Genomic DNA, 23628 nt, shown 5'->3' on the forward strand with positions numbered 1-23628 from the left:
ACCTCCAATACTCAACCTTCAAGCTCTAGTGCATTTCCCTCTCAACCATTACCTAACCCCAAAGGGTGGTATCAATGCCATCACCTTGAGGTCCGGTACTACATTACAAGAGAGGAGTCCTAAGGAGCCAAGCTCAAGAGAAGTCACTCAAGATGAAGATGTTGTTGAGGTAGAAGATGTCGAAGATGAGGATGAGGTATAAGAGGCAGTTGAAGAAGAAGTTGCTAAACCAAGGGGTGGAGTTTCTAAGGAAAAAAATGTTTTGAAAAAGGCTATTCCAATTCCTTTTCCACACCTAGCCAGGAGGACAAAAAAGCAAGTGGAGCAAGATCCCAAGATAGTGGATATCTTTGAAAAGGTCGAGGTAACTATTCCCCCCTTTTGATGCTATTCGCCAAGTTCCTAAGTATGCTAGGTTTCTAAAAGATTTATGCATAAACAAGGAGAAAATTCATGATCTAGAAACTATTTCTTTGGGTGCTCAGTCTCTGCTTTGATGGGTGCTATACCAGATAAATATGGTGATCCTGGTCCTTTTCTAGTTACTTGCACTATAGGTGGTATTCAATTTGTTGATTGCATGTGTGACCTAGGTGCTTGTGTTAGTATTATGCCTTTATCTGTTTATGATGCATTGAAGCTTCCACCGTTGAAAAGGTCGGCGGCCCATTTTATTTTGGCGGATAAAAGTATAATCTCGGTAATTGGCATTGCTGAGGATGTCTTAGTGAGCATCAGGGGGTTAACTTTTCCAATTGACTTCTATATTCTTGAGATGTCCCCTAATGACTCTTGAAGACCATCATCTATCTTGCTAGAGAGGCCATTCTTGAAAACCTCCCGGTTTAAATTGGATACTTTTTCAGGTACCTACTCCTTTGTAATTGATAGAAGAGCAGTGAGTTTTAATCTTGATAAGGCTATGAAGCATCCACCAGAGGTCCATTCTATCTTTCAGTGTGATTTGATTGATGATATTGTGGCCGAAGTCCACCATGATACAGTTGATGAGAAGAACATGGTTCAAGGTGCAAGTGTGTGAAAACCCCTTGAATATGATGAAGACACCTTACCATCTCCGGTGCTACCGGATAATCAAGTGCCAATCCATGAGCTAAATATGAAGTTGAAGCCACTTCCACCCCACCTTAAGTATGCCTATCCTGAAGAAAATCAAAAGTTCCCGGTGATCATTGCAAAGGAGCTTACCTCCCAACAAGAGGAGAGATTGCTTAATGTATTGCGAAGAAATAAGAAAGCTATTGGGTGGAGTTTGGCGGACATAGTTGGTATAAGCCCTCAAGTTTGTGAGCATCGCATTTTTCTAGAGGAGGGAGCTAAGCCTATCCGTCAACCTCAAAGGCGGTTGAACCCCACAATTCTAGATGTTGTAAAGAAAGAGGTGACCTGACTACTAGAGGCCGACATTGTCTATCCAATCTCGGATACTGACTGGGTTATCCCGATACAAGTGGTTCCGAAGAAGTCTGACGTCACCATAGTCAAGAATGAGAGTGGAGAACTCATGGCCACAAGGGTGCAGAATTCATGGAGAGTTTGCATCGACTACAGGCGCTTGAACTTGGCCACTCGCAAGGATCACTATCCACTACCATTCATCGATCAAATGCTTGATCACTTGTTCGGTAAATCACATTATTACTTTTTAGATGGCTATACCGGTTATTTTGAAATTCATATTGCTCTGGAAGACCAGGAGAAAACCACTTTCACATGCCCTTTTGGAACATATGCATAGAAAAGGATGCCTTTTGGTTTATGTAATGCACCGGCTACGTTTCAAAGGTGCATAATGAGCATCTTTTTGGATCTTCTTGAGCACTGTATGAAAGTATTCATGGATGATTTCAGTGTTTATGGTGATTCTTTTGACCTTTGTTTGGATAATCTTGCTAGAGTATTAGAAAGATGCGCTAGTTCAAACCTTGCACTTAACTTTGATAAATGTCATTTTAAGGTAAAGCAAGGTATTATTTTAGGTCATGTTGTTTCTTATACTGGTATATCTATTGATCTTGCCAATGTTGATGTTATTTCTGGTTTACCTTACCCCTCTTCTGTGAGGGAAGTCCGTTCTTTTTTTGGTCATACAGGTTTCTACCGGCGTTTCATCAAGGACTTCAGTAAGGTTGCATTACCCCTTTCCCGTCTATTGCAAAAAGATGTAGAGTTTGACATGAGTGAAGATTGTATGGAAGCATTTGATAAGTTGAAGAGTGCCTTAACCCAAGCCCCTATTGTGAGAGGGCCTGATTGGAGTAGGCCATTTAAGATTATGTGTGACGCATCTAACTCTGCGGTAGGAGCGGCATTTGCTCAGCACGAAGGTAAGGATCCCTATATCATAGTGGTGCAGAATTTATAACCCACAAACTAACCGGCAAGTGCACCGGGTCGTTCCAAGTAGTACCTCAAGTGAATGAGGGTCGAACCCACGAGGATTGATGGACTAAGCAACAATGGTTAAATGATTTACTTAGTTAGACAAACAAAAAAGAGTGTTGAGAATTCAAATGCATCAAACAGTAATTCAGAGAATCAGAAAGCAAGAAGTAAATTGGTGTGAATAATATAGAGAAAACAGTTAAGGCTTCAGAGATATCTATCTTCCGGATTGACTTTTCTTACTAACTATTTTAATCATGCAAGATTCAATTCATGGCAAACTATATGTGATTAAACCCTAATTCCTTAAACCTTTTTAGTCTCCTCTAACCTTCATCAACCTCCAATTCCTTGGTCACTTAATTCCAATTAGAGGGTGAAGTTCAATTCTAGTTTATATGCCACAGAAATCCTAATTACCTAAATATAAGAGGATTATATGTCACGTATTCCGTTAAGTTCAGATAATTAGAAATTTAGGAAAAATTATTTTCAAGCTGTTGTTCAAGTAAAGAGCTTTTCCAAGTTATACAAGAACTCAATTAGAACAAGGGTCATACTTCTGTTCCACCCAGATTCATAAGATAAAAAACAAAAACAATTCTTGAAAGAGAAATCAGTACATTAATTAAAATAGAAAAATAATAGTATCAATCCATACAATAGACAGAGCTCCTAACCTTTACAGTGGAGGTTTAGCTGCTCATGGTTCAGAGAGAAAACTAAGATTCTGTAAAACTGTAAAGTGCGGAATGAGGTATGAGAGAAGAGATTTTCCGAAGAGCTAATTCTTTTTCCTTTTATATCTAATCCTAATTAATGTAAAATATATATTCTAAAACTAAATAATATCTTTTCCTATTTGTAATTAAAATAAAGTTTAATCAAAATAATTAAGGAATCATGTGCTGGCTCGTTAGCAAGAAGGGGACCACTGTAGACTCCAAAGCCGGTGCCAACTTGGAGTTTCTCAAGTTTGGCGCCACCAAGGCAGCAAGCAAGGAAGGCGCTGTGATGATCATGGCGCCAAACTTGGGATTTCCCAAGTTTGGCGCCACCATAGGGCTAGAAGATGATTAATTCTTGATTAAACTCAATAATTTGAATGCAAATTCACTAGGAAAAGATAGGATAGATGCTCACGCATCACAACACCAAACTTGAATTGTTGCTTGTCCTCAAGCAACCAAAACTAATATAGGCTTAGGATGTGAATTTGCATGAGAAGTGAGTGTTTAATTAAGCTCATGTCTCCTCTTAAAGTGGGGTTTACATACTGCAATCCTGAATAGTTTTGGCAACTCACTCTCCTTTGAATCAGAGAAATGGCACTATCATTCAGAATTAGAATCCGGATAATATTATGAATTCTCCAATCTTTTATACTTCAGTTTAATCCTTGAACACAGCAAATTTTCTTTCATTCTCTTTTCTTTGGCGCTTTGCACCTTGAGCCTAGCCGTGACTTTAAATGCTTTGTCTCAAGCTTTACTTGACACAAAAACACCACAAGCACTTGACTGGGGAACCCTCTTTTGGTTCTGATATTTTCTTTCAATTACTCCTAGACAGTGGTGCTCAAAGCCTTTGGCATACTCTGTTAAATATACTCGATCTCGACTCTTAGTGCTTTGTCTCAAGGATTACTTGACATATTTATACCACAAGCATATGACTAGGAAAACAACTCTTTGAGATTTTAATCATGTCTGACCTCCCTAGTCATTGATGCTCAGAGCCTTGGACATTGCTTTTATTTTTCTTTTGCTGTTTCTTTTGCTTCAAGGATTAAGGTTTTGTTTACTTCAGAGAATTCACAATAGTTTTCTAAATTCCTATTCCTTATGCACTAACATCCTTTGATTTAAATTCAACTATGCACTGTTCATATCATGCATTCAAAATCATAGATAACACCACCACATTTAAGTAAATAAGACTACTCTTTTCTCATGCAATACATCACTTCTTTTCTTTTCTTTTTAGATTCAAGCTCAGTGAGTGGTACATGACGAATGGATCTTTGACGGTTTAGAATTTCATAAATGAAATCTTGTTTCAAGTATAGTTTCTAAACCAACAATAATCCCTTCATACAAAAATTTGTTTGTCACAAGTACAAACCCCTAATATTAATAATAGAAGTATTCAAACATTGGGTCGTTCTCCCTAGGAATTGCAATAAAGTGTTCTTGTTATTCGTTAGAGGTATATTTTGGGGTTTTTGGAATAAGAAACAAGAATTGTAAATTACAAAAGAAATAAACTAACAACTAACAAAAGCTCTTGGCAAGGTATGAGAACTAGAAGTCCTATCCTAGCTATCCTTATCAATTGTGATGAGAATTGTCCATTGCTCCCACTTAGTTAACCTCTAACTATGAAGAAAAGTCAAGTGGATGGATTAACTTGATTCCACAAGTCCTAGCTAAATCCTAAAGGAAAGACTAGCTTTAGTGGCATTCAAGTTAATTAGCAACTTCTAATTATCAATCAATTAAAGGAATTAGATAACTCAAGAGTCACTAATTACTCTACCAAAGCTAAGAGGAACAAAATCCAACTCATAACTAAAAGAAGCATTTCATCAAACACATAAAAGGCAATAAAAGTAAACAACATGAATTGTAAGAATTAAAGAGAGATCTAACTACAAAGGCAAGAGATTCATAATAGAAAACCAAATCAAACATGAAATTCATAAATTGCATTGAAAAATAAATGGAAACTTACATGAAAATTCATAAAGCAAAAGGAAAAATGAAACAAGAGAAGAAGGAGATCTAGATCTAAGAGAGGAGAACGAAAACCTAATCCTAATCCTAATTCTAGGAGAACGAAAACCTAATCCTAATCCTAATTCCAAAAGTAAACTAAACTAAACTAGTGTGACTTGTGTGTTGATTCCTCTTCATTCCTTGGGTTAAATAGCATCAGAAATGAGTTGGATTTGGACCTGGGAAGCCCAAAAATTGCCCTCAGTGGATTGCCTTTAAGTGAGTCAGTGCAAGCATCGACGCATACGCATCGCTTGACAAATTTCCATCCACACGTACGCGTCATGTACGCGTACGCGTCGCCATGCGACCTCACAATCCACGCGTGCGCGTCGTTGATCTTATCCCAAATCCTTGCTTTTCCATGATTTCTCCACTTTGCATGCTTTTCTCTCCATTCCTTTCATCCATTCCTGGCCTTTCCAACCTGGAATCACTAACAAACATATCAAGGCATCTAGTGGAATCAAAGGTGATTCAAACTTAGCAATTACGGACCTAAAAAGCATGTTTTCACACTTAAGCACAAATTAGGAGACAATCATGAAACCATGCTATTTCCTTGGATAAATGTGGGTAAAGTGGATGAAATCCACCTAAATTAAGCACAAGATAAACCCTAAAAATGGGGTTTATCAGTACATGAGACAATTTTTTTTAACTAAAAGCAAATAACAGAATAATACTAAATCTAAGAACTGAAAGTTTTAAAGATCATAGTGGAAATCAAAACAACAGAAAACAGAAAACAACAAAATAAGAACGGAAGGAGATATAGAATGAAAGGAACTCAACTACCTCAGTTATACTGGTAGCCATCTCATTCCTCTGGCTGTGCTCTTCCATGAAGAACATTCATCTCCCCATGTTGCCACTAATGATAAGCTAAACAGAGGGCGCACTCTACAACACCAAACTTAAAAGTTTGTTTGTCCCTAAGCAAAGAAAAATTGTTCCTGTTTTACACACTCTGCATTATCAAAGCACATGTAAAATAAGAAAAATTCTAAAAAAAAAATTGAGATAAAGTAATTTAAAACCAGAACTAAAATAACTATAATGCTAAAATCAAAATAACTATAAAATTAAAACCAAAGTAACTGCAAAAACAAGGATACTAGTAGTTGGGTTGCCTCCCCACAAGCGCTTCTTTAATGTCACTAGCTTGACACTTGATTGTTGAATTTTCTTCCTCTTCTTCCAGTTGGTTTAAAAAAATGTCTCCAAGGGGGGAGAGGTGAAAATTAGTGCCCCCTGATATAAATTCCTCCTAACAAGCTTTCTTTTATTTTGGTTAACTTGATTCACCTTGCTTGTTGGGGTAGAGGTTGGATTGTTTTTTGCTGACCTTCTATTTTTCATGAATATTTTCTTCTGTTTCTTGGTCAAAATCCCCTTTTAAATGCTTTTCTTAGTTGCCTTCACTTCTTTGATTTCAAAATTTGGGTGTTGTGTGATGGTTGGAGTGTACCCTTCATCAAGAATTTCTTGAATTGGTGGTTTAATAAACTCACCCTCTATACCACTCTCTGCTTCATTAGGACCAAGGAAAGCATATTCAAGTGTTGGGGGAGAAGACTTCAATTCAAATGTGGGCAGTGCATTCAGATTTTTCTTCTTAGGAGCTTGCATGCATAGAATTATAGGGACTTGAATGGCTTCCTCCAAAATTATTGGAATGTGCAAGCATGGAGTGTGCATGGCTTCCTCCTTTGTTTGTGTATCATCCTCCTTTGTTTTTGCATCTTCCTCTTCTTCCATGTGTGAGGGTGGAGAGTTCTCTAATTCACTGGAGTATGAACTCCTTTGATTGATTTTCTCACTTTCTTCCATAGGATCTTACATTGTATCTCTTGGGAAGGAATTTGCTTGTTCCTCTTCCTATGACATCCTATACAATTTCAAAGCTAACCTAACTACCCATTTTTCACTTTTTCAAATACTCATGCATTCTCTTTTTATCACAACTCATATGCATTGATTATTATTAGTCTTCACTTTGGGGCATTTTGTCCCCTTTTTATTTCTTTTCTTTTTCTTTTTCTTTATTTTTCTATTTTTTTCTTTTCGTATATCTTTTTTCTTTTTATTTTCTCATTTCATTCATTTTATTCCTTTTTCTTTTGCAATAAAGTATATGCAAAAGTATCAATACATATGGTTTTACATTTGATTAACACATGAGTATGTACCCGATTCCCAATATTTTTAACAAAGATACAAAACTACCCTTTTTCTCAACCAATGTCCCAAGTTTTCTACACTTGAATGACACACACACTAGCCTGAGCCAATCAAAGATCCAAATTAAGGATATTTATTGTTTTTCACTTCAAGGCTTGTAATGTGCTAAAATTAAGAATAAAGTGGGTTAATCATAGGCTCAAATTGGCTAACAAAGGTTGATAAAAGGTAAGGCTATTTGGGTAAGTGAGCTAAGTGAAATGATGGACCCAATCATATAAATGCATGAATACACAAAATAATGGACATAAAGAATCAAACAAATCAAAGATTACAATCATAAAAAGAGAATAATGTACACAAGAAGGAAAATAAGTGGTTATAAGATGTAACCACACCATTAGGCTCAAAACTCACAAGTTTGTGTTCTTAGCTCAAAGCATGTTCCACAATAATTCAAGCAAGTTCAAATGAAAGATTTTTACTCAAATCAATTGGGGTGCCATATAGATAGAAATCTTGAAAAATTTTCATTATTTTGACTAAGCTTATTATATATACATATGCGAAATTAAGAAAAATGAAACTAAAAATGCTAAAAGAAACTAAAATAATATGCAAAAGTGTTGGGATTAGAAACTTGTCACCTAAAAACACCGACTGGTCGGACGACCTCCCCACACTTAAAAGTTTGCACCATCCTCGGTGCATTCAAAGATGAGCAAGGGGGTACGGCGACTCTCCGAGTTGCTACCCTCAGCTGGTAGGTCAACTGGTTGCTGCGTGTTCTTTCTTCCACTTCCGTGTTTTTGTTCATGAAAGATAGAAAGTAACACCGTAAGACGAGAAAATACAAAAGCATGGAAGCAGACATTGTTGGTATGAGGTAAATCACTAGAATTGAGTGAGTGAATTAGTGTGACGTGGGTTAAAGTAAGTGTGCATTCTAAGTTGTGCGCGATTTAGAACACACTATCATAAAAGGCGATGTCACAAATGAGGCATGCACGTCACTCATCTTAGTGTACTTGAAATACTCTAAACTTGTAGGCTAAGACAACCAAACAAGCGATAAAGAAGCATGAAAGCATTCAAGCAAATATATATCATATGGATGCATATGATCATCAAACACAACGCATTAAGATAAATGCACAATATCCATTAAGAAATTGCCTAATCAAAGAAAAGAATTCAAATCACATGGTGGCCAAATCATGCAATTCAAAAGAATTAAGAAGCTTGAAGGCAATTCTCATTCACTTGGTACTCACAAAGTTGAGCATGAGAAGGCTCAAAAACCAAGTAATTACTTGTATCTTCAATAATGGAAACAATTAGCAGCATGAGATAGTAAACAAAACTAATAATCCAATACTTATAATGAAAATAAAAATTAAACAAAAATGAAACTAACTAGACATCTAACTAACTAAAGGGAATGGTTATCAATGATGTTTGGAAGTGTTGGATGAAGGGTAGGAGAAGGAAAGAAGAAAGGGGAAGGAAAGAAATGGAAAGAGGAGAAGAGAAGAAGTGTAGCAAAGGAAGGGCATCCACGCGTTACGCGTGCGCGTGGGTGGTGGTGAGATGGGAGAGACGCATACGCGTGGGTCACGCGTACGCGTACACGGCAAACCAGAGAGGGGACACGTACGCATCATGTACGTATACGCGTAGGTTGAATTTTGTGCCTCAGGCACAATGCGCGCGCAGTGCAGGCGTAAGTCTCGGGTTTGTGGTTGGAAGGTAGAATTTTGGGATCCACGCGTACGCGTACATGACGCGTGCGTATGGATGATCGAAAATGCTTGATGCACGCATACGCATGAGGTGCGCATACGCGTAGATGGTACTCGATTTTTCAAAAATTTTTCATGTTCTTGCACTAAACCAAGCATTCCAAACCCCCAAACAGCTACCAAAATGCCATAAAACCTTATTCAACATATTAAACTACCAAATAAACTCAACAAATCAATCAAACTTGAAATTAAACTAATTTTTTACCAATATTTACAAAAGAGGAAAAGGAAAGATTTTACCATGGTGGGGTGTCTCCCACCTAGCACTTTTTTTTATTGTCCTTAAGTTGGACTTATGGGGAGCTCCTTGTCAAGGTGGCTTGTGCTTAAATTTCTCTTGGAACTCCCACCAATGCTTGGTCCTCCATTGTCCCCCAAGATTCTTCATGAGTTGCACCAAGTTTTGATGGAGTTCTTCACAAGCTTGGGACTCCCAAAGTCGATCATCTTCTTGTAATCTGGGATCCCACACTTTATTTTCACACCCGTCTTGAAGTTGATCATTATTTTTCCAACCGGGTGGCAAGCAAGATGAATTCTCAATGAAGTGCCCAACAATCCTCCTAGACCCATCTAATTGAGCACTATTCCCACCTTTAAATTTCATGTTTGATGTATCAACCACAATGAGCCTTGATTTGCAACGCCAACCACGAAACATCTTTTTCTTATGCTTCATCCCGCAAAGCATCCTAAGTTGACCATCTGTTTCAAGCAAGCCATACTCAAGTGAGACAATAAAGCTAATAGAGATGAATTTTACCCACTCAAGTGAAGGAGTAGACGACAACCTAGGTAAACAGGCTTCCAAGGATCTTGACAAAGCGTACCCAATTCCCGTCCTTCTATTTCTAGGGACTTCCTCCTCTTCACAAGATTCCTTAAATGAAATCCTTTGTTCAACAATTTTATCTAAGCTTTTTCCCTTACTCCAACTATAAATGGGAGGGTGAGAGAAATTTACCTCCACAACGCTTTCAAATCTACCGGGGAAAGTTTCTTCATGCTCAAAGGATTCTTCACCACTAAGACTTGATGCTTGATCTTCATCACCAAGAGAACTCAATTCTTGCTCTATCCCGTCCAATTCTTCATATATACTATGCTTTGGAGGATGTACACATTCCTCCTCAACATTAACTTTAATCTTATTGGAGGGACTTTCTTTAATTCTAGACTCCTAAGGGAGTTCCGCATCTCTTAAGTCTTCAACCACTTCTTCCTTTTCTTCATCAATGGTAGCTTACTCAAATTGTTCAAATACAAAGCAACTTTCCTCATTTCCCACCAGAGTTTCCAATCTATGCTCTTCATTTGATTCTCCACATGTTTCCATGGGAGTTCCTTGAGTGTCCAAGCATTGGGAGGCTAATCGATTTGCTACCTTATCTAAGGCAGCCGTGAATTCTAGCACCTCCCTTTGCATTTCTCCTTTCCCTTGAACAAGAACATCAAGGATATCATCTATTGGAGGTTGGGGTGGATGGAAGGGTTCATCATTTTGGAGAAAGGGTTCATAATAGGAAGGTGGTTCTTCTTGGTAAGGATGTGGTGGTTCAACACTTTCCACTTTTTCCACTTGTTGCACAACGCACTCCATGGTTGCTTGAAGTTGATCCAATGCTTCCTTGAGATGATCCCTTGACTCTTGTTCTGCTTGGATAACATTTAGGATCATATGGCTCTTGAATCAATGGACATGAATATTCATCCATGGGAGGTTGTGGTGGAAGGTAGAATTCATCTTGTGGTCAAAAATTTTCGTACATTGGAGGTGGTTCTTGGAAATATTGAGGTTGGAATGGTGGTGGTTCTATATGTGGCTCATATGGCTCAAAAGGTGGTTGGTATGGTGTATATGAGTTAGGGTCATATGGAGGTGTTTGGTGGAAAGGGACTTGTGAGTGTGGTTGAGGATTATGTTGAGGATATGGCTCATAAGCAAATGGTAGTGGTTCTTGAAAGACACAAGGGAATTCACCATAGCCATTTGATTGGTATGCATCATAGAATGGCTCTTGTTCATAGTGTATTGGTGGGGTTGTTGCCATGAAGATTGATCATATGCATATGGCTCCTCCCACATTTGATTATCCCATCCTTGATACACATCCTCATTGTAGCCCTCATTTCCTACAACATAGTTAGAACCAAACTCAAAGCCAAAATGAGAATTCATAATGCAAAGAGAAAATAGAAACAAAAGCTAATAAGAAAAAATGAAACAAAGTCCTAAAACTAGCAAAAACTAACAAGCAATCCAAAAATCAAGCTATTCACAATATTCACATGTATACAATAACCAATAACACAACACCATTGCAATTCCCCGGCAACGGCGGCATTTTGATGAATGGATCTTTGACGGTTTAGAATTTCACAAATGAAATCTCGTTGCAAGTATAGTTTCTAAACCAACAATAATCCCTTCATACAAAAATTTGTTTGTCACAAGTAAAAACCCATAATATTAATAACCGAAGTATTCAAACCTCAGGTCGTTCTCCCTAGGAATTGCAATAAAGTGTTCTTGTTATTGGTTAGATGTATGTTTTGGGATTTTTGGAATAAGAAACAAGAATTGTAAATTGCAAAAGAAATAAACTAACAACTAACAAAAGCTCTTGGCAAGGTATGAGAACTAGAAGTCCTATCCTAGCTATCCTTATCAATTGTGATGAGAATTGTCCATTGCTCCCACTTAGTTAACCTCCAACTATGAAGGAAAGTCAAGTGGATGGATTAACTTGATTCTACAAGTCCTAGCCAAATTCTAAAGGAAAGACTAGCTTTAGTGGCATTCAAGTTAATTAGCAACTTCTAATTATCAATCAATCAAAGGAATTAGATAACTCAAGAGTCACTAATTACTCTACCAAAGCTAAGAGGAACAAAATCCAACTCATAACTAAAAGAAGCATTTCATCAAACACATAAAAGGCAATAAAAGTAAACAACATGAATTGTAAGAATTAAAGAGAGATCTAACTACAAAGGCAAAAGATTCATAATAGAAAACCAAATCAAACATGAAATTCATAAATTGCATTGAAAAAGAAATGGAAACTTACATGAGAATTCATAAAGCAAAAGGAAAAATGAAGCAAGAGAAGAAGGAGATCTAGATCTAAGAGAAGAGAACTAAAACCTAATCCTAATCCTAATTCTAGAGAGAAGTGAGAGCTTCTCTCTCTAAAACTAACTTTCCCTCCAAAACTAAACTAAACTAAACTAGTGTGACTTGTGTGTTGATTCCTCTTCATTCCTTGGGTTAAATAGCATCAGAAATGAGTTGGATTTGGGCCTGGAAAGCCCAAAAATCACCCCAGCGGATTATCTTTAAGTGAGTCACGTGCGAGTATCGACATGTACGCGTGCGTCATGGGTACGCGTTGCTTGACAAATTTCTATCCACACGTACGCGTCATGTACGTGTACGTGTCGCCATGCGACCTCACAATCCATGCGTGCGCGTCTGCTGCCCGTGCGCGTCGTTGATCTTATCCCAAATCCTTGCTTTTTCATGATTTCTCCACTTTGCATGCTTTTCTCTCCATTCCTTTGATCCATTCCTAGCCTTTCCAACCTAGAATCACTAACAAACATATCAAGGCATCTAGTGGAATCAAAGGTGAATCAAACTTAGCAATTAAGGACCTAAAAAGCATGTTTTCACACTTAAGCACAAATTAGGAGACAATCATGAAACCATGCTATTTTCTTGGATAAATATGGGTAAAGTGGATGAAATCCATCTAAATTAAGCACAAGATTAACCCTAAAAATGGGGTATATCAGTACATGAGATAAATATTTTTTCTTAACTAAAAGCAAATAACAGAATAATACTAAATCTAAGAACTGAAAGTACTAAAGATCATGCAGGAAATCAAGACAACAAAAAATAGAAGACAACAAAATAAGAACGGAAGGGGATATAGAATGAAAGGAACTCAACCACCTCAGTTATACTGGTGGCCATCTCATTCCTCTGGCTGTGCTCGTCCATGAAGAACATTCATCTCCCCATGGTGCCACTAATGATAAGCTAAACAGAGGGCGCACTCTACAACACCAAACTTAAAAGTTTGTTTGTCCCCAAGCAAAGAGAAATTGTTCCTGTTTTATACACTCTGCATGATCAAAGCACATGTAAAATAAGAAAAATTCTAAAAAAAATTGAGATAAAGTAATTGAAAACCAGAACTAAAATAACTATAATGCTAAAATCAAAATAACTATAAAATTAAAACCAAAGTAACTACAAAAACAAGGATACTAATAGTTGGGTTGCCTCCCAACAAGCACTTCTTTAATGTCACTAGCTTGACACTTGATTGTTGAATTTTCTTCCACTTCTTCCAGTTGGTTAAAAGAAATGTCTCCAAGGGGGGATAGGTGAAAATTAGTGCCCCCTGATATAAATTCCTCCTAACAAGCTTTCTTTTATTTTGGTTAACTTGATTCACCTTGCTTGTTGGGGTAGAGGTTGGATTGTTTTTTGCTGACCTTCTATTTTTCATGAATATTTTCTTCTGTTTCTTGGTCAAAATCCCCTTTTAAATGCTTTTCTTAGTTGCCTTCACTTCTTTGATTTCAAAATTTGGGTGTTGTGTGATGGTTGGAGTGTACCCTTCATCAAGAATTTCTTGAATTGGTGGTTTAATAAACTCACCCTCTATACCACTCTCTGCTTCATTAGGACCAAGGAAAGCATATTCAAGTGTTGGGGGAGAAGACTTCAATTCAAATGTGGGCAGTGCATTCAGATTTTTCTTCTTAGGAGCTTGCATGCATAGAATTATAGGGACTTGAATGGCTTCCTCCAAAATTATTGGAATGTGCAAGCATGGAGTGTGCATGGCTTCCTCCTTTGTTTGTGTATCATCCTCCTTTGTTTTTGCATCTTCCTCTTCTTCCATGTGTGAGGGTGGAGAGTTCTCTAATTCACTGGAGTATGAACTCCTTTGATTGATTTTCTCACTTTCTTTCATAGGATCTTGCATTGTATCTTTTGGGAAGGAATTTGCTTATTCCTCTTCCTGGGGCTTGATAATCAACTCCATATATTTCTCTATATTTTTTACACTCATATTCATATCATGTATGAATTCTTTCATGAGAAGCTCAAGACCTGATGGTTCTTGATATGAATAAGGAGAGGAGGGTGGTTTTTAATATGAATAAAAAGGAGATGATGGTTCTTGATAAGTGTAAAAAGAGGATGGTTCTTGGTATGGATAGGGAGATGGTGGTTCTTGATATGGGTAGAAAGATGATGGTTCTTGATATGGATAGAGAGGTGGTGGTTCTTGGTATGAGTATGGAGATGGTGGTTCTTGATAGTTGGAACATGGAGCATTGAAGTTTCTTTTGTTTAGACTTTGCCAACCAAAATTGGGGTAGTTCCTCCATCCACAATAATAATAATACTCATTGGGTGTGAGTAATTGATGCCAAGGCATCTTAGGCTAGTTTCACTAGCCATTTTCTTTTGATTTCATTAGGTTTTATGCACTTTCTTGAGCTATAAGCAAGCATTAGGATGGGAGTTTCATACATACCTTGAATCATTCAAATATGTTTAATTTGATGTATTTTCATGAGATTTTGGCCAAAACTACTTGTATGCTAAGAATGATGAAATTTTCCATGACTTTAGCAAAGCTTTGATGCATATATGTATTGATGACACGTGAAGAGAAGCATGGAAAATCAAAGAAAAATGGCCATGGAATGAAGAAAAGGAAGCAACGTTGGTGGCTAAGTTGGCTTACCAATGTTGCCTCAAACGTGGGGAGAAGGACTACAACATCTGAACTTGCTGGTGCCAACGTTGGAGAGAGCGTTGGATCACCAACGTTACCTCCAACGTCTTTAAGGGTGCTCAATTCTGGGCTTGTGAAAATCACCTAGTGTACGTACGCACGGCATAGTGTGCGTATGCATAAGAAGAGAAATTCAGAAGTGTGCGCACGCACAAGGCAGTGTGCGCACGCACAAGGCAGTGTGCGCACGCACGAGCAGCAACATTGGAAGCAGCGTTGCCAGGCCAATGCTGGGTCAAACGTCCGCGACAGATGATCAAAATGTGGAGCTGGGAGTTCTGCTATACGTGTGTACGCATGGCATGGTGTGCGTCCGCACAAGGAGAAAAAAAGAAAGTGTGTGCACGCACAGAGCAGCGTGCGTACGCACAAGTCCCAGCGTTTGTAGTAACATTTGCACCCCAACGCTTGGTCCAACATCTTCGATTGCTCTTCAAAATTGAAGCTGCCCAAAAAGCATAGTGTGTTGTGCGTACGCTGGTATGTGAAATTGTTACTCAGGTTGTGAATTATTGTTCGAAATTGATTCCCTAGCGATGGCACCAAAAACGGATGCACAGAACCATGGTCTAAACATATCTTCACAACTTCGCATAACTAACCAGCAAGTGCACTGGGTCGTCCAAGTAATACCTTACGTGAGTAAGGGTCGAATCCCACGGAGATTGTTGGTATGAAGCAAGCTATGGTCACCTTGTAAATCTCAGTCAGGCGGATATAAAATAGTTATGTAGTTTTCGAAATGTAGTAATAAAAGAAGGATAGAAATACTTATGTAAATCATTGGTGAGAATTTCAGATAAGCGTGTAGAGATGCTTTTGTTCCTCTGAATCTCTGCTTTTCTGCTGTCTTCATCCAATCAGTCTTACTCCTTTCCATGGCTGGCTTTATGCAAGGGCATCACCGTTGTCAGTGGCTACATCCCCTCCTCTTGTGAAAATGGTCCAAGATGCCCTGTCACGGCACGGATAATCATCTGAGGTTCCCGATCATGCTGGAATAGGATTCACCCTCCTTTTGCGTCTGTCACTACGCCCAGCACTCGCGAGTTTGAAGCTCGTCACAGTCATTCAATCATTGAATCCTACTCGGAATACCACAGACAAGGTTTAGACTTTCCGGATTCTCTTGAATGCCGCCATCATTCTAGCTTACACCACGAAGATTCCGATTAAGAGATCTAAGAGATACTCATTCAATCTAAGGTAGAACGGAAGTGGTTGTCAGGCACACGTTCATAAGGAATGATGATGATTGTCACGTTCATCACATTCAGGTTGAAGTACGAATGAATATCTTAGAAGCAAAATAAGATGAATTGAATAGAAAACAGTAGTACTTTGCATTAATCTTTGAGGAACAGCAGAGCTCCATACCTTAATCTATGGAGTGTAGAAACTCTACCGTTAAAAATACATAAGTGAAAGGTCCAGGCATGGCCGAATGGCCAACCCCCTAAAACGTGATCACAGGATCAGAATACAATCCAGGATGATCCAAAGATGTCTAATACAATAGTAAAAAGTCCTATTTATAATAAACTAGCTACTAGGGTTTATAGAAGTAAGTAATTGATGCATAAATCCACTTCCGGGGCCCACTTGGTGTATGCTTGGGCTGAGCTTGAGTGTTACACGTGTAGAGGTCATTCCTGGAGTTGAACGCCAGTTTTGGTGCCAGTTTGGGCGCGCCATTTTGAGTTCTGTAGCTCCAGAAAATCCATTTTGAGTGCAGGGAGGTCAGAATCCAACAGCATCAGCAGTCCTTCTTCAACCTCTGAATTTGATTTTTGCTCACGTCCCTCAATTTCAGCCAAAAAATACCTGAAATCACAGAAAAACACACAAACTCATAGTAAAATCCAGAAATGTGAATTTAATATAAAAACTAATGAAAACATCCCTAAAAGTAACTAGATTCTACTAAAAACATACTAAAAACAATGCCAAAAAGCGTATAAATTATCCGCTCATCACAACACCAAACTTAAATTGTTGCTTGTCCCCAAGCAACTGAAAATCAAATAAGATAAAAAGAAGAGAATATACTATAAATTCCAAACTATCAATGAAACATAGCTTCAATCAGATGAGCAGGACTTGTAGCTTTTTGCCTCTTGAATAGTTTTGGCATCTCACTTTATCCATTGAAGTTCAGAATGATTGGCATCTATAGGAACTCAGAGTTCAGATAGTGTTATTGATTCTCCTAGTTCAGTATGATGATTCTTGAACACAGCTTCTTTATGAGTCTTGGCCGTGGCCCTAAGCACTTTGTTTTCTAGTATTACCAGCGGATACATAAATGCCACAGACATATAATTGGGTGAACCTTTTCAGATTGTGACTCAGCTTTGCTAAAGTCCCCAATTAGAGGTGTCCAGGGTTCTTAAGCACACTCTTCTTTTGCTTTGGACCTTGACTTTAACCGCTCAGTCTCAAGTTTTCACTTGACACCTTCACGCCACAAGCACATGGTTAGGGACAGCTTGGTTTAGCCGCTTAGGCCAGGATTTTATTCCTTTAGGCCCTCCTATCCACTGATGCTCAAAGCCTTGGGATATTTTTTATTTGCCCTTGCCTTTTGGTTTTAAGGGTTATTGGCTTTTTGCTCTTGCCTCTTGGTTTTAAGAGCTTTTGGCTTTTTCTACTTGCTTTTTCTCTTTCTTTCTATTTTTTTTCTGCAAGCTTTGTTCTTTGCTGCTTTTTCTTGCTTCAAGAATCATTTTTATGATTTTTCAGATTATCAAATAACATGTCTCCTTGTCATCATTCTTTCAAGAGCTAACATATTTAACATTCTTAAACAACAACTTCAAAAGACATATGCACTGTTCAAGCATTCATTCAGAAAACAAGAAGCATTGTCACCACATCAATATAATTAAACTAAGTTCAAGGATAAATTCGAAACTCATGTACTTCTTGTTCTTTTAAATTAAAACAGTTTTTATTTAAGAGAGGTGATGGATTCATAGGACATTCATATCTTTAAGACAAAGTTACTAACTACTAATGATCATGTAATGAAGACACAAACATAGATAAGCACTTAACATAGAAAACAAAAAACAGAGAATGTAAGAGCAAGGAATGAGTCCACCTTAGTGATGGTGGCGTTTTCTTCTTGAGGAACCAATGATGTCCTTAAGCTCTTCTATGTCTCTTCCTTGTCTTTGTTGCTCCTCCCTCATTGCTTTTTGATCTTCTCTTATTTCATAAAGGATGATGGAGTGCTCTTGATGTTCCACCCTTAGTTGTCCCATGTTGGAACTTAATTCTCCTAGGGAAGTGTTGATTTACTCCCAATAGTTCTGTGGAGGGAAGTGCATCCCTTGAGGAATCTCAGGGATTTCTTGATGATGAGCTTCTCTATGTTCTCTTGATTGCTCCATCTTTTTCTTAGTGATGGGCTTGTCCTCTTCAATGAGGATATCTCCCTCTATGTCAATCCCAGCCGAATTGCATAGGTGGCAAATGAGGTGAGGAAAGGCTAACCTTGCCATAGTGGAGGACTTGTCAGCCATCTTGTAGAGTTCTTGAGGTATAATCTCATGAACTTCCACCTCTTCTCCAATCATGATGCTATGGATCATGATGGCCCGGTCTATAGTAACTTCAGACCGGTTGCTAGTGGGAATGATTGAGCATTGAATGAACTCCAACCATCCTCTAGCTACAGGCTTAAGGTCCAGTCTTCTTAGTTGAACCGGTTTGCCTTTGGAGTCAATCTTCCATTGAGCTCCTTCTACACATATGTCCATGAGGACTTGGTCCAACCTTTGATCAAAGTTGACTCTCCTTGTGTAGGGCCGTGCGTTCTCTTCCATGTTTGGCAAGTTGAACGCCAACCTCACATTTTCCGGATTAAAATCTAAGTATTTCCCCCGAACCATGGTGAGATAATTCTTTGGGTTCGGGTTCTTACTTTGATCATGGTTCCTAGTGATCCATGCATTAGCATAGAACTCTTGAACCATTAGGATGCCGACTTGTTGGATGGGGTTTGTTAGAACTTCCCAACCTCTTCTTTGAATTTCATGTCGGATCTCCGGATACTCATTTCTCTTGAGTTTAAAAGGGACCTCGGGGATCACCTTCTTCTTGGCCACAACATCATAGAAGTGGTCTTGATGAGCTTTGGAGATGAATCTTTCCATCTCCCATGACTCGGAGGTGGAAGCTTTTGTCTTTCCTTTCCCTTTTCTAGAGGATTCTCCGGTCTTAGGTGCCATCAATGGTAATGGAAAAACGAAAAGCTTATGCTTTTACCACACCAAACTTAGAATTTTGCTCGCCCTCGAGCAAGAGAAGAAAGAATAGATGAAGAAGAAGAAGAAAATATGGAGAGGAGGGGGGGGGGAGGTGTGTTTCGGCCAAGAAGAGAAAGAGAGGGTTGTGTTGTGTGAAAATGAGGAAGAATGGAAGGCTTTATATAGGGAAGGGAGGGGGGTAAGTTTCGGCCATATAGGGTGGGTTTGGGTGGGAAATTGATTTTGAATTTTGAAGGTAAGTGGAGTTTATGAGGTAGGTTTATGGGGAAGAGTTGATGGATGTGAGTGGTGAAGAGGTGATGGGGAAGAGAGATTGAGGTGATTGGTGAAGGGTTTTGGGGAAGAGTGTTTATGGGATTGTGTGAAAGAGGGGTGAGAAGAAGTGAGTGGAGGTAGGTGGGGATCCTGTGGGGTCCACAGATCCTGAGGTGATCCTGTGGGGTCCACAGATCCTGAGGAGTTTAAGGATTTACAACCTTGCACCAAATTGGGCATGCAAAATGCCCTTGCACACAACTCTGGGCGTTCAGCGCCAGATTGGTGCTTGTTCTGGGTGTTGAACGCCCATTTGTAGCCCATTTCGGGCGTTGAACGCCAGAACCATGCTTGTTCTGAGCGTTCAGCGCCATCTCTTCTCCAGGGTGCATTTCTGGCATTCAAACGCCCAGATGTTGCCCAATTCTGGCGTTCAGCGCCAGAACCATGCTCTGTTCTGGCGTTGAACGCCCAAAACATGCTTCTTACTGGCGTTTAAACGCCAGTAAGGTCTTCCTCCAGGGTGTGATTTTTCTTCTGCTATTTTTGATTCTGTTTTCAATTTTTATATTTATTTTGTGATTCCACATGATCATGAACCTAATAAAACATGAAAAAAATGAAAATTAGATAAATAAACATTGGGTTGTCTCCCAACAAGCGCTTCTTTAATGTCAATAGCTTGACAGTGGGCTCTCATGGAGCCTCACAGATGTGCAGAGCTTTGTTGAAACCTCCCAACACCAAACTTAGAGTTTAGATATGGGGGTTTGACACCAAACTTAGAGTTTGATTGTGGCTTCCCAACACCAAACTTAGAGTTTGACTGTGGGGGTTTTGTGTGACTCTGCTTTGAGAGAAGCTTTTTATGCTTCCTCTCCATGGATGCAGAGAGAGATCCTTGAGTTGTAAACACAAGGTTGTCCTCATTTATTTGAAGGATCAATTCTCCTCTGTCCACATCAATCACAGCTCTTGCTGTGGCTAAGAAAGGTCTTCCTAGGATGATGGATTCATCCTCTTCCTTTCCAGTATCCAAGACTATGAAATCAGTAGGGATGTAAAGGCCTTCAACCTTCACTAACACGTCCTCTACTTGTCCATAAACCTGTTTTCTTGAATTGTCTGCCATCTCTAATGAGATTTTAGCAGCTTGCACCCCATAGATTCCCAGTTTCTCTATTACAGAGAGGGGCATGAGGTTTATCCCTGAACCAAGGTCACACAGAGCCTTGAAGATCATGGTGCCTATGGTACAAGGTATTATGAACTTTCCAGGATCCTGTCTCTTCTGAGGCAATGTCAGTTGATCCAGATCACTTAGTTCATTGGTGAACAAGGGAGGTTCATCTTCCCAAGTCTCAATACCAAATAATTTGGCATTTAGCTTCATGATTGCACCAAGGAACTTGGCAGCTTGCTCTTCAGTAACATCCTCATTCTCTTCAGAAGAGGAATACTCATCAGAGCTCATGAATGGCATAAGGAGGTTCAATGGAATCTCTATGGTTTCTAGATAAGTCTTAGATTCCTTAGGTTCCTCAGAGGGAAGCTCCTTATTGATCATTGGACGTCCCAGGAGGTCTTCCTCCTTGGGATTCACGTCCTCTCCTTCCCTTATAGGTTCGGCCATGGTGCTTATGTCAATGGCCTTGCACTCTCCTTTTGGATTCTCTTCTGTGTTGCTTGGGAGAGTACTAGGAGGGATTTCAGTGATCCTTTTACTCAGCTGGCCCACTTGTGCTTCCAAATTTCTAATGGAAGACCTTGTTTCATTCATGAAACTTGCAGTGGCCTTGGATAGATCAGAGACTAAGTTTGCTAAATTAAAAGTATTTTGTTCAGAGTTCTCTGTCTGTTGCTAAGTGGATGATGGAAAAGGCTTGCTATTGCTAAACCTATTTCTTCCACCATTATTAAAGCCTTGTTGAGGCTTTTGATCCTTCCATGAGAGATTTGGGTGATTTCTCCATGATGGATTATATGTGTTTCCATAAGGTTCACCCATATAATTTACTTCTACTATTGCAGGGTTTTCAGGATTATAAGCTTCTTCTTCAGAAGATGCCTCTTGAGTACTGTTGGATACAGCTTGCATTCCATTCAAACTCTGAGAGATCATATTGACTTACTGAGTCAATATTTTATTCTGAGCCAATATGGCATTCAGAGTATCAACTTCAAGAACTCCCTTCTTCACAGGCGTCCCATTACTCACAGGATTCCTATCAGAAGTGTACATGAACTGGTTATTAGCAACCATGTCAATGAGTTCTTGAGCTTCTGCAGGCATTTTCTTTAGGTGAATGGATCCACCTGCAGAAGTATCCAATGACATCTTTGATAGCTCAGATAAACCATCATAGAATATATCCAGGATGGTCCATTCTGAAAGCATGTTAGAAGGACACTTTTTGGTCAGCTGCTTGTATCTTTCCCAAGCTTCATAGAGGGATTCACCTTCTTTCTGTCTGAAGGTTTGAACATCAGCTCTAAGCTTGCTCAGCTTTTGAGGAGGAAAGAACTTGGCTAAGAAAGCCGTGACCAGCTTATCCCAAGAGTTCAGGCTATCTCTGGGTTGAGAGTCCAACCATACTCTAGCTCTGTCTCTTACAGCAAAAGGGAAAAGCATGAGCCTGTAGACTTCAGGATCTACTCCATTAGTCTTAACAGTATCACATATCTGCAAGAATTCAATTAAGAACTGAAAAGGATCTTCAGATGGAAGTCCATGAAACTTGCAGTTCTGCTGCATCAGAGAAACTAATTGAGGTTTCAGCTCAAAATTGTTTGCTCCAATGGCAGGAATAGAGATGCTTCTTCCATGTAAATTGGAATTAGGTGCAGTAAAGTCACCAAGCATCCTCCTTGCATTATTATTATTTTTGGCTGCCATCTCCTCTTCCTGTTCGAAAATTTCTGAAAGGTTATCTCTGAATTGTTGTAATTTAGCTTCTCTTAGTTTCTTCTTCAGAGTCCTTTCAGGTTCTGGATCTGCTTCAACAAGAATATTCTTGTCCTTGCTCCTGCTCATATGACAAAGAAGAGGGCACAGAAATAATAATAATAATAATAGGGATCCTTTATACCACAGTATAGAGGTCCCTGTGTGAGTGGAAGAAAGGAAGGGGACAAAGAATGTAATGTAAGGAAAGAAGCACAAGGGTGAGAAAAGCAGAGATATGAGATGAAGAGAAGTGTTAGTAGATGAAATAGAAGGAGATGAGAGAGAAAGAGAATTTTCGAAAATTATTTTTGAAAAAGAGTTAGTAATTTTCGAAAATAGTTTTTGAAAAAGGTTAGTAGTTTTCGAAAATTAAAATAATTAGTTAATTAAAAAGAAATTTTGAAAAAAAGGGGGGAGATATTTTTGAAAATTAGAGAGAGAGAGAGAGAGAGAGTTAGTTAGGTGGTTTTGAAAAAGATAAGAAACAAACAAAAAGTTAGTTAGTTAGTTGAAACAAATTTTGAAAAGATAAGAAGTTAGGAAGTTAGAAAAGATATTTTGAAATCAAATTTTTGAAAAAGATAAGATAAGAAGATATTTTTGAAAAGATATGATTGAAGTTAGTTTTTGAAAAAGATTTGATTTTTAAAATCACAATTAATGACTTGATTCACAAGAAATCACAAGATATGATTCTAGAACTCAAAGTTTGAATCTTTCTTAACAAGCAAGTAACAAACTTAAAATTTTTGAATCAAAACATTAATTGTTATTGTTATTTTCGAAAATTTGATATAAAAATAAGAAAAAGATTTTTGAAAAATATTTTTAAAATTTTCGACAATAACTAAGAAAAATGAAAAAGATTTGATTTTTGAAAAAGATTTTGAAAAAGATAAGATTTTTAAATTGAAAATTTGATTTGACTCATAAGAAACAACTTGATTTTTAAAAATTTTTGAAAAAGTCAAATCTAATTTTCGAGTTTATGAGAAGAAAAAGGAGAAGATATTTTTTTTTTGATTTTTTGAATTTTTTTTATGAGAGAGAAAAACAAGAAAAATTATGCAATGCATGAAAGTCATGGATCAAAACAATGAATGCATGCAAGAATGCTATGAATGTCAAGATGAACACCAAGAACACTATGAA

General features: G+C 38.3%; 1 protein-coding gene and 1 non-coding gene across 2 annotated transcripts in view; both read left to right on the forward strand.

Annotated features, from left to right (window-relative positions):
• Positions 1-1858: 1858 nt before the first annotated feature.
• The window catches only part of LOC107607327 (uncharacterized), a 69909-nt gene continuing 48139 nt past the window's right edge, over positions 1859-23628 (forward strand). Inside the window, exon 1 of the mRNA XM_016309295.2 lies at positions 1859-2348. Coding sequence (XP_016164781.2) covers positions 1859-2348 — 490 coding nt within the window. The remainder of the gene's footprint in view (positions 2349-23628) is intronic.
• LOC148552807 (small nucleolar RNA R71) lies at positions 21922-22029 on the forward strand. Its single transcript, XR_015893276.1, has one exon. It is a non-coding gene; the product is annotated as a small nucleolar RNA R71 (small nucleolar RNA).

This window comes from Arachis ipaensis, chromosome B7 (genome assembly GCF_059453495.1).
Source record: "Arachis ipaensis isolate K30076 ecotype BB chromosome B7, ASM5945349v1, whole genome shotgun sequence".
Classification (NCBI taxonomy): Eukaryota; Viridiplantae; Streptophyta; class Magnoliopsida; order Fabales; family Fabaceae; genus Arachis; species Arachis ipaensis.